Here is a 12,942-nt window from a genome sequence, read left to right on the forward strand (position 1 = left end):
GAGGATTCCATCGTCATCGGGACAAAACAGCCTGTGAATCTCTGCGAATCGAGACAATTTGTTCCAAAGTGTCGCTGTATCATCCCTAAAGCAAAAATACTGCCCGGCACAAGGGTAAAAAGCAAATCGGTGCACTTCCCTTCGCCCTGTTCGCTTTTCGCCCTCTCTCCCCAGTTCTCTGGCCACTGTCTGTCTTTCTTCCGTTCACGGCGGCGAGTGTCGCGTCCGATTTAAATGAATTTGCATAGATTTTCCATTTATCCGTCTGGCCGGTCGTTTATTGCATATTTATCGAAAGTGGCGAAGAACTAATGCGATAAATTTCAATAAGCCCATCGGGTAACGCGTCACACGCCGACTTTAATATTCATACGCGGGTACACAGAGGCTTTGGACGATCGTTCGCGAAATCAGGAAATGCAACAAACCGTCTACAGGCGAAGCAGCACTGGCAGAGAGAGCGTTTCGAAACGTGGAGGCGCGAACGATCCTTGTCGTGAGAGGGCTCGATGCCTGATTTACGATCCAAGTCACAAGTCGAGCTGCTAGACGTTTTGCGCTCGCTGCACTGCGTTCCTTCGTGATTTTTCATTCGGCGTATACCACGCCTCGTGTTTCTTTGCTTATTGCTGGAAACCACGACAGAGATTCTGCCTCGATGGAATTTCGTTGATGAATTGGTTTGAGAATTAACGACAAGTGTCGTTCGTTCGGCTCTTTTTTATATCGATAAGATGCAATAGAATTAATACGACGTTGATTCAGGGTGGTCGTATAAGGATTCGATTCAAACGCCTTCAATGCTTTATGTTTTAATTTCAATTGTGTAATGACTTGGTTTGACGCTGCGAATCTTTTCAAAATGACAATTTTTAGTTCCCTCTTTTTTTTTGCAATTATTAAGTACAGTGTAGATGCCAGTGTAGACATTTGTAGAATTGCAAAATGAGGAATACATATTTATATTGAATATTCTACTTTGAATATTTTGTATATTTTTGCATATGACGTGCATTTCATACATTTTTGCATATTTAAATTTCTATTGAATATAGAAAGATACACGATCTATTAATAGTAGATATGTATATCCTCCATCATTGATAATTTATGTTTTGCTTTACATTATTACGAAATTTTAATAATAAGGATAATTATATTTTAGTACAGTTATATTTTAGTATATTTTAGTAATTGTACAACTGAACAAGTGGGAAGTTATAAATAGCGAAATGTGCTAGATTTTACAGTCGGAATTAATTTAAAAAATAGTTCTCGATCAAAATTTTACTGCTTTTGATCTATCGAAACGAAAAAATCGAGAAATCCACGTAAATTATATGATAAAATGTTTCAAATAGACTACCCATTCTTACCCCTTTGGGATTGAATTTTTCCTTTTGCCTTTGAGAAGAATAGTTTTTTCGTATCAATTATTAATAATAAAGAAACATCTCGGATGATCTTGTAAAGAGTGCATAATATAAAAAAAATTTGAAACCACTTTTATCAAAAGCGAATAAACTCATCGTTCAGTTAATTGATAACTTGTTAACGCGTGCACGTAACATCGATCGTGCGAGGGTCAAATATGTAGAAGTATCCAAAATGCGTATAATATGCACAAATATATAAAACATCGAAAGCAGAACGCTCTTTATAACGTTTAATACGTGAAACAACTATCTACTTCGATTGCATTTCTGAATATTCATAAAAATCTGAATCTGTATATAAATATTTGAAGTCTACTTGCAAATGATACTCGAAACGGTTGTTGCAATAAGGCACAACCAGGCACTTCCACTTTACAGCAATTTCAACGAACCAATAAAAAATAAAACTGAAAATCAAATACTTTTTAAATGATGCTATGAAGCCACAATCAATTGATTATTCGTAATAATAAACTTTCGCACTTTTTGAATGTGAAACTTTCCAATACGAAACTTCTTTCTCTCTTAATAAATGCGATTTGAATATTTGGAACTGCCACTTTGTTGTTGGTGCGAATCCTTTATTCATCAAATTTTTCACTTTAATCCTTCTTATTTCCCTGAGAGATTACAATATATAAATTTTCCACGAGACTGAACACAGATATGCTATTATGTCTGTGGAAACAATTCGCAATTTGTGCACGTTCTATGTACAATCGTATCGGGAAAATAATTGACTGGGATCAAAGTGACTATTGTGACTCTGAAAGCGGCCCAGTTCCGATTAGGGAGCCAGAGAAGGAGTAAATCGATTAATCGTCGGATTCTGTAGTTTCAGAGAGCGTGTTTTCCGCGGCCGTTGGTGTTGGGGTGGGTGGCTACACCTGGGGTGCTCCCACGCCACCCCCTGGCTCACCCTACAGTCCCGTGCCCGTGACGCAGCTCGAGTTGCTGGCCAAAAATTTGGCTAGTTTGGCTCCTCCGGGTCAACAAGCGCTTAGTCTTCAAGGTGTTGGTGTGAACGTAGGCAGCTTGCATCACGCTCAGCACACACAGCATACCCAGCACACGCAACATACGCTAAATCTGACTGGTCTTCATCATCTTCATCATGGTGAGTGTTTTTTTTTTTTCTCTTACTATAAATTATAGAAGAGATATATTGTTTGGAATTAAATTAGTATCAACAAGTTGTTAATTTGAAATGAATAACGTGATGGATGAATTTTCTGGTTTTTATTATGGTGAGATTTTTTTTTGTATTATAAAGTACGAAGAGATCTTTTTCTCGTCGTTTGGAACTAAATTAGCAATTAGATTAGTTGTAAGTTGTAAGAAACAAATAATATGATTGATAAATTTTTCGTTAGGATTATTCTGGATTGCTCTTTGTGAAGCAATTGAAGAATGTTTAGGTATTGTTTTGGTAGAAAATGAATAAACTTGCAATTGATTTGAGTACGTTCTCGAGAGTATTTGTTATTAATAACGATACACTTATAATAATTTGTTAAAAAATACCAGGTGCTCTAGAAAAGGTTATTATGTCGCGTGCAAATCTACTTTGAAAATATAAGATATGTATGAATTATGCTAGATATCGTAGTATATTATTTTATATATCGAATTAAAAATCTTAAATGTTTTCGACTCGTTAACCTTTAAACCATCGAGATCATGCTCGTTTGCGCAAAGTTACTTTTAATCCAACTGTGAGAAACATTAATGGTCTCGTGATGCAATTTGATTTTAATCTTAATTTCACGTTTTTAGAATTAAATGTTGTTAAGGGCAAGTAATACACAGAGTACTTTATTTATCTTGACTACTTTATCATCGTTTATCATTGTTACTGTTAAAAATGAAAAATAGAAGGGGATGAACATGACAGTTAGTAATTTTCCTTCCACAATACATTTTCTCTCCAAATTTTAGAGTTATCACTCATTTAGAGTTATTTTCTCATACGCCGTTTTAAAACATGACGAATAACAAGGTTGAATACAATAAATAAAGTAATTTGTATTAGTATATTATCAGTAAATATTAATTAAAAAGAGATAGAACTTTAGAAAGTAGTAGGAAGTAATCTAGCAAATAGTTCTAGAAATATGTGGTGCTTCTTCAAAAAGTCGACCATCCTCTAACAGGAAGTTTTTACATTTTGTAAAAATACCACTATAAAATCATACAATGTAATTCATTACTAATTAACTATTTTTATAACCTCGTCTATTATTCTATTACGTAACTTTATCCAATATTCTATTACGTAACAATATAGGTATCTTGAAAAAGGAGTAATATTTGATGAGAATGAATATAAATGATATAAATTCCATAAATATCTACATAAATATGCAGTGTATTTGTTAATCAAACAGTTGAAATGTTATGAAATTTTTACTTCTTTCGTAAATGTAAGATAATCGGTATTCTTTAGGACTCACAATTATTAATTCAAACGTAGCTGACTTAAGAATTATATTTTCCATTATTATTGTTTTCTCATTTTTGCAAATTATTATTCTTAATTTCATTGTTATTTCTACATCGTCTTTCCATGACTAATTATTCAATCTACTAGAAACTTTCCAAGTCTTCATTCTGCCTTGTCAGCCATTTTTCCAGAAACTTCTTTAATTATTCTTCTGGAAGGATAATTTGCATATCTCGGTCAACTGTGCAAATATAATAATGGACATGCTAATGCATATTTAATACGATAAAAAAATGACGAAAATTACCTGTCCCACCCAACGCAAACGATAGATTCAAATGACGAAAAACAAACGGAGCAACTTGTTTTGATTCATCCAAACATGATCTTGAAGATATCGAGGAGGAAGTCGTGAAAGTTTTCTCGTTTAACTTTATCGATCGCGTTACCGTAATAAACGACGGAACGAAAAGTTACGCATTCAACAAGTTCGGAAAGAGTTTAATCGGCGCTCGATTGCCGACTAATTCGACGCGAATGCTGGAATAATCTTCGATCACCGCGGAAGTTGACACAGGGTTATTCAACGTTCTCTCGAGTACTTTTAAGGCTGTATCTATGCCGACGAATCGCTCTCCAAGTTCGACGTCGATTCGCCCGTTAAGCAGCTTACAATGTCGGAAAATAAGATGGTCGTGAGAAAGAGTTTCCAAGTTGGAATTCCTATGTATGTATGTTCCTCTGTGTATGTAATTGAAATTGTTTCATAAATCACCTCGAGTTGCTCCCTCGCAGCCTTTGATCTCGCGATTGATGTAATCTATTGGTAATTATTTCTACGTGCATGGTTCGGTTTTATTACTTATTCGGTATATTTGATAAAAATTAAATTGTAATTGTAGCGATTGGTAGACTGAATTTTTATTCTGTGACGTTTAAGTTAATTCTTAACGTACATAGAAGTTTGATAAATTTTAATTTCAATAAAATTAGTGATTTTTTCCCTAAGTCTTTTATAGATAGTTTTCAAACATTTTTACTTTTTTGTACTGTTTATTTCAATACATTTTTACTTTATAAGATTTTTCTTTATATCCTGAAAGTGTCAGAAGTAAATATAGAAATTTATTCCTCAAGGACATATTATCGTTTTCTTTTTTTAATTGGTTCTTCGTAGTCGTATCAATACCTCTAATACGTTGTTGGAAAAACATTTGTAATTTTTGGAAAAGATCAGTTTGATTTTACAAAATTCAGCAGCTCTAACAATGAAAAATTTGTCGCAGTATAGAATGAGATACTCTAGTAATTTTTGTGTCGTATAACATTTATATTATTATAGCACATTTCTCCGTGTTTTTCTGTATTATCTGAATATGTTAAGTGGGAATAAATCAAATATTTGCATAAAGTTTTTATTACACAAATAACGTATGTACCATGTGAAACGTTTGTCACAAAAGTATAGGTAACCGTACAAAATCGGTTTATCGAGTAGAAGTTTGAAACTGGTCGAAGTTGTGGTTTCATTGCGTTTACCATATTGTATTAATAATTGGCCACATATTTCGTGGCCAGTAGCTTAATTAATGTTATCCGAATCGCGAGGATCTTACTCGCCGATTTTATTGTCTACTTCCTTTTACTATTACTAGCATTAATTACTTCGAAAACGGTCTAAAATTCGTTTATTCATTCGGATTCGTTTCCTTCTTTATGAAATTACTTCTTTTTTGTAGAAATAATATTTTATAACCCAATTAACAATCAATTAATCGTAATAGATAAAGTAAATTGAGAAATAAAAAGTTGTTACTATACGGTTTAAATTACTAGACAGAATTAAGCCATTTTTATTGAATAATTCATTAATAATTTAAAAATAGAAGTATATCTACATGTTAGAAATATTCAAGAATAAAGACGATGTTTACTACCATAAATAATGCATTTTTACTTATTAGTTTGCAGTGAATTTTAATCGATTACGCTTCTTTGAATAATATCATGTACATACTAGTTAACACTATTTTATGTACTTCGTTTCAACTTGAAAATTGAAACGTATATGAATTTTTGTAGAACGAATAAACTTTATCCCTAAATTAAGCGAGAATATATGATCTATTCCATAATTGTTAATTAAACATATATCTGTTGGTAACATTAAAGATTTATCATCCTATATATACCAACATTTTACACACATATATATCAACCTCGAACATTTCACGGCAAGTAATATTTACTATGATTAACGTATTAACTGAATAATATATAATAATATAACGAATACATGATCCTACTTTAGATGAAACTCTCCAATACTTCAAATTTATCTCGTTTTAAACAGCTTACACACTTTATGCAATATTGCTGCGATTTAAACTCGATAACACCTAAAATTCGTTTCACCGTAAACCGAGCAGTTTTCCCCCTTATTCATCATTCTCGTCATCATCCTCAATAATATAATTATATAATCATGAATAGTAAAATTTAAACTTTTCACCAATACCATAAATCAACCGATCGCAACTTATTACACGCTATAATAAGATCATCCACATTCTTTTCACAAAGTTCATTCTTACGGCTCATTCAAAATATTTCTTTATGCGTTTTCTAACATTTGATTTAGGATAGTATCATAGGGTTAGTATATTAGGGTAGTAGGCTAGGATAGTATATAAATACAAGAATTTATAAACTAGGAAAAATGAAAAACGAGTGACAAAGAGAATATCTCAAGATTCGTTTCTATGCAAGTAACATCGTATGGAAATGTTGCTTAAGAATGTTTTCAACGGCTCACGAAAATATCTCTAAATGCTAGCTATACTATTAATTTATTACACTAACTGATATTTCACACAGCCAAATGTAGAATCACTGATAATACTGGCATGATAATGTTCTCTGTGAACAGGAGGCTTGCACCAGAACACTTTTTCCCCTCAATTGTCTTTGGTGACCGGGAACGCGCCAACGCTGACTATCAACAGCTTCTCGTCACCGAATTCGACAGGGAATGTGGTACCAACGACGGGAGTGTTGCTCCAGGAGTATCAGTCGCCGACAGGTTCGACTACCGGATGCTCGGTCACTGTGAACGGCACTTCGTGCCCTACGAGCTCGACCTCGAGCGCGATGGTGGTACAGGGTGGCCAGAATGGCAACCAGGTTGTCCAGGCCACTGGCAAGAAACGAGAGGCCTTCCTATCGAGTCAAGGTCAGCCGGTGAAACTGGAGAACAAATCGACGAGGCAGCCGTGTGTTTGCAGAAACAGCAACGGTACGTGTAGCCCTAGCTGATTTACCTTTTTTCTTTTTTCTTCTTCTCTTTATTTCTCTTCTTTTCTCTTCTGCCTATCTGCGCTAAGAACGTTCAGTTCTGTCGCCCATCGACAAGAACTCGTAACCTGTTTACCGAATCGTTTATCGAACAGAGAATTCTATAATTAGGCAATTAAATCTTTGATAATAACCGGTTAAATAATTGGTGAAACATAAACGAATATCGGTTACAGATTGAAAATTTAGATAGTGTTCGTCGAAAGTTTTTGGACCAAACGTACTCTTATTATACTCTTGGAATGAAAAGTTGTAGAAAATTAAAATTACTTACGCAAGTACGGTATATAATGCATCTTATAAACAATACTAATATTGACAAAATTTCTCAAAGAAAGATTATATTAATACGTAATTTAATGCATAATTTAAGGCAATAGAACATTTGGTCGAATACCTTCTTATTTGGTGATAATAATAGTGATAATTAACGTGTTGCAATAAATATAAATAAATAAAGAGGATTATTAAATCCCTGAAAGATGAGTATTGGGAGAAAAATATCAGACTGAATTTTAATATATTTCAGTTGTCAGTCTATTTTTTTATAATTTACAGTTTCATTGTTACGTAGCTATACGAGTATTACATGATTTTCTTCTCTTGCATCGCTACATCCAGTAATAAACATTATCGTCCCAATTCAGAGGGATCTTTACTTAATTACATCTTTGCTGGTTAATACGTCAACGATTCAAAGCGAGGTTGATCGTCGGAACTCGAACTATACGGAATGGTCACGCCTCTACAAGAGGAATTCGAAAGTAGATCGGTTAGGATGATCCTGTGAAACGGGATTCGTTTTTTGACACTTGTCGTTTTTCGTTTAATTGCCGAGTATCGGACAGTTCGCTAGTTGCGAAAGACGAGATCGTTGGTTTCTGGGTTAGCTAGGCCGTTGATCGGCGGACGTAGACCTTTGGATATTGTGAAACACCATTTTTCTACGATACGTGTAGTTTTCAAGCAACGACAGTTTGAGATCAATATCGCTTGGATGTAATTTTTGATACTTCTAATAAAAAATAAGGGCGTAAAGTTTTGTTAGAAAATATATCTAAATATGTAAAATTATTTATATTTCCGGTATTTGACAATGATAACTCAAGATTCTTTTGGTCATCAGCTTTGAATTTCTAGAAATATCAAAATAATTCAATGGCGTTGAAAAATGTGATTTTTAATATATTCTCTATGAAGAAGTAGCATCTTTCGTAAATAAGAAATAATATATCAGCGTTTGAAATTAACTGTACTTTAAAGTTTTTATAATAGATGACCCAATCAATTTTTCTGAACGACGGATTAAAGCTTCCAAGAATCTTCAGTCAACTGAATTTCTAGACCTCTGATATTTCACATTAAGAACGTCTAAATTCTTCCGGCATAAATTTTTAATTTCCAAAAGTATTCCAGTAAATTGATAGAATTTCCACGAAACTCTAGATATTTCCTTGTAACATTTTACCTGAATAAAAAATAGAAAGATCTTGAAATTAATTATATTTCCAATGTTTCACAATGAAAGCACGAGTTTAAAGTTAAACAAATTTCTACATTTTCTCATCTACAAATTTTAAATTTCTATTAGCATCCAGAGAATTTCAATAATTCCTAGTATATTCCTTTAAACTTTAAGATTAATTTTATTCCAGAGCAAAATTTTCCTGTGTACCATATACCGCAATACTAAAAAATCTTTCATTAGATGAAGTTGTATATTTTTGATACTTCATATTGAAAGACTCCAAAAATGTTGTTATTTTATTTATTTAAATGGCATAAATTTGTAACTTTCGGAAGCATCGAAATGGACTGACAGAGTTTCGAGGCGATTCTCAGTATTTTACGACGAAGGTCCGAACACGTTCAGAGACACTTCGATTCTAGGCCGGCGTCCAATTAATCCTTGCACAGATTGGTCACAGTGTAGCTCTATCGAAACGTTTCTGGCCGGGGACAAAGATTAACATAAATCACGACACGCTGTTCGTTGCCAAATTTAAGGCCAGGTTTGTCGTGTGCAGTTAGCCTGTCTTGGCCGAAGGAACGCATTAAGGCTCTACATGTACGTAGAAATCCAGTAGATACGTACATCAATCTCCTAGACATTTTTGTGACCAAAGTAAATTTGTCTTGCAAACTAAGTAACTACGTTAAATGAGTGGAGCGGTTAAATTATTATGAGACGCAAGACATATAAAAATTTGATGAATAAATTATTCTGTAACAAAGTGCATCTTAGGTGAAGTTAAAAGTGATAAAAAAAATGAGATGAAATTAAGATGGTTGCACTTTGTACTTACGAGCGTTAGATAGAAAAATTGTATCTTCTACAGCAGTTTTTAAATAACTTCAAGAAAACTCGCTGAAGCAATATTTTAGTAATAAAAATGAAAAATTCAACAACACCGGGACACATGTGAATTACCTGTAGACGCGGTAACAGTGAATTTTATATCGAAGACTAACTGATAATGATTTCAATGTTTTATTGAACAGACGGTTCAATGTTTTCTTGCTTTTCTTTTACCGAGAAAAAGAAATTGATCCTTTAAGAAGATCTTTAGCGTAGTATCGAGGGAAGAAATCATTAATAACTAGATAGCAGATTTTTATGCATGTGCGGAAAATTGCGCGAATAATGTAGAAAAATATCTAAAATATCCAAAGTAGAGTAGCTGTAAAAATATTTACTGGGTGAAACAAATTTCTGCGTAAGTTCCATCTCTTTAATTCTGTTCATAGAGCTACAAATTTGCATAAATATCCGCACTCTATCAACGACGATTCGTTCTAATTTTTCACAAATTAAGAAACATTGCAAGGATAACGAAACGTAAATTTCAATCGAAAATAATGCAAAGAACGTAGCAGATCTACGACAATTAATTTCTTTCCTCTCAATGAACAAAAACGATGGAATCTCCCGATCAATTTGATATTTATTTGCCATTACCAGACTCTAAATGTAGTCGATATAGAAATTCTGCGTTATATTGTATATAGTCTTTTAAGTTCTCTCAGTCCAGTCACTAGAAGGCCTGCTTCCTTTGTAAAAGACGCCATTCAATTCTATTCTACGCGATTCGACCCTGGTAATTTGTCCCTGACACGAAAGAACGATTTCTTAGAAGTCCTTGCGCTTTCCTTTTACTTGTTATCGGGATTAGCGAAGCTGGCAGAAGATTTTAAGAGAGATGCCCTCGCATCAAAGCTTCGAACAGGTCGGAGATACGATTGCTGACCTTGCTGAAAGTCTTCTTGCATCTGCATTATTGTCAGGGGGTGAGCTAGAGCGTCCTTTGTTCGAAGGGCTTCTTGGATGGCAACTTTAATTACGAATGGTGATTTTAATGCTTCGTTCTTAGGGGTAAAACGTGATTCCGTTGCGGAAACGTTGAGATGAGAATTCTACAGGAAATGTTATTAAGTCATATATTGACGATTGGAATAGTGGAATATTACGAGGACGTACTTTTTTACAATTTTTTCCTAATGGCGTGTAGTAATTGTGTTTTGATTCAAAACGTATCAACGAATTTGAAGCAAGATAAACGTAGTACGTTTCGATTTAAAGTCACTGTTTTATTAGGAATAATTTTTGTTCACTTTTCGTCGCTTTATTTTATTTGATGCATCCGTAAGGAGAGAAAGAATCTGTTTTATGAAAATGTATATTGCTTCATTTATGTTTGAGCGCGAAGTTTAACACGATGAAAGCATAAGTTTAATACGATACGAGTTTTCAGAATTCGAGTAAAATTTTACAATATAGCTAGGTTAATGCATATTAGGCATGATAATTGATGCGTGAAATGAACGAAGCGGATCACTTAAGATATAATAGGTCAATTATGTTCAAAGTGATATATTTGAAAATTTGTACAACGTTATATTTAAATAAATATTCGTGAGATCTCCACGTTACATCTTTCCTATATCTTTAATTCACTTATATTCATGTATAATACTGGAATTATAAACGAAATGTAATATAAATGTTAAGAAATGCAAATCCTATAAATGCATTATTACTTTTAACATGACAAGAATTTTACATCAAATTTAGCTTAAGCTAGTTAGAAAGCTAGTTAGCTAGTTAAATTTGACTTTGCTACGTTTCTCTTATTAATTCTTGTAGCTATTTTAATCAAATGACAGAAGTAAAATTTAATTTCAAATTACACAAATTTTAAGTAATTAAAAAATATATTTTATAATAGATGAACAAAGTATTACGAAATTTGTATTCATAAATTTGATTTAAAAAATCTATTTATCAAACTATTTTGGTTTCTTAATCTTTAAAGGTCCACGGTCTAAAATCTTACGGAATTCGTTTTATTTTATGAGATTCTCTTTATATTTGCTTGAAATAGTTACGAGTTAAGAATTTGGAGTATTCTGACTGGAGTATTCTACACTTGCAATTAGTGCAATTCACTTGTAGAAGTTAGAGATTTATTTTATCGAATCGACGTCTCTTCGACGTCTTTAAATGGCTAATCACAGGTTGGAATAATTGATCGATTTATAATTAACTAGTTCTCTTTTGTATTTTATATTGAAAAAACTTGTATTAGAATTCGAAAAACGATGGAAACATTATCTACGTTAATTAAAATTTTAGCGATTTAGTGAAATTTTTGTACAAAATATTTACGAACGGTATTGAGTTTCTTTTAGGCAAAAATGTTTTGACGAGGTTTTAAAAAAAAATAACGGAAAGAACATAACAATTGAAAAACGATGAATGATGAGTGATAAATGAGGGAACGGAAAGAAGTAAGATTTGAGTGGAAGATTAATTACGTATAAGTGATTCATCTTTTATTATAAATATTCCCTGAACCGACTTCCTTTCTGTCAGAATACTTTATTAATATTTGTAAATGGTCCGTTTGAAATCGTAGAGAATATTTAAGATATTATTCGTGGTAATTTATCAAGCACAGATATTATCGAGTCATGGACCATTCATGCGCATTCACTGGAAATAATTAAAAAATCAACAATATTAAAACGAATAGTTCCAGGATAATTTAGATGGAAGAATAATTTTAAGACAAATATCATCCCTAATAGGAAGAGAGAATCGATTTACCTATGGATCATCATAATTATTTGAGGCACGCGTACAAAGAAAAGAAAATGTTTCATTTTGGTAGAATCGAAATATACATCATTTGTCTTTCGTTTCTTTATTATCGTCTCCTCGCATGTGCACCAAAAAACCGCATGCACGCAAACGGGACATAAGAGTAATTTAAACGAGAAAAAACAGAATAGAAAGTATTGTACGGTACGTGAACGTTATTTAGATTATTCTACATAATTCATTAATTTTAGACCTTTCACGAATTCCAACAAATTATATTCGTTATATTTATATCGTCGTGAAAGTTATCCTTAAGCAAGGATTTTGTTCTACACTTAGAGCTTCGATTTATATTCAGATTCTACTTCTTAGCAGCTTGTGATTGAATGAGCTGCTATTAAATTAAAGGAAGTTGCATTCGCCACATTGGACCGTCGATTCGTTGCAATTAGAATGATCAATTCTACTGCGTAAAATGGCTACTTAATCTATCTACGTACTTAAGCAGTGCAGTAATCAATTTATAGTTGTTGAAAAAATCTACTTGAAAGACTCTTCGCTCGTTTTTAAAATTACCGATACTATTACGATTACGATCGTCATCGAGA

The 12,942-nt window shown here is 33.0% G+C and overlaps 1 protein-coding gene across 5 annotated transcripts in view; it reads left to right on the forward strand.

The window, feature by feature from the left end:
* The window catches only part of wge (BAH domain and coiled-coil containing protein winged eye), a 346,446-nt gene that overhangs the window by 251,004 nt on the left and 82,500 nt on the right, over positions 1 to 12,942 (forward strand). For all 5 annotated transcript variants that reach the window (XM_069112044.1, XM_069112024.1, XM_069112034.1 and 2 more), the window contains 2 exons: positions 2,272 to 2,553; positions 6,809 to 7,174. In XM_069112044.1, the coding sequence (XP_068968145.1) occupies positions 2,272 to 2,553; positions 6,809 to 7,174 (648 nt within the window). The remainder of the gene's footprint in view (positions 1 to 2,271; positions 2,554 to 6,808; positions 7,175 to 12,942) is intronic.

This window comes from Bombus flavifrons, chromosome 1, assembly GCF_040668555.2.
Source record: "Bombus flavifrons isolate JBK064 chromosome 1, iyBomFlav1_principal, whole genome shotgun sequence".
Lineage (NCBI taxonomy): Eukaryota > Metazoa > Arthropoda > Insecta > Hymenoptera > Apidae > Bombus > Bombus flavifrons.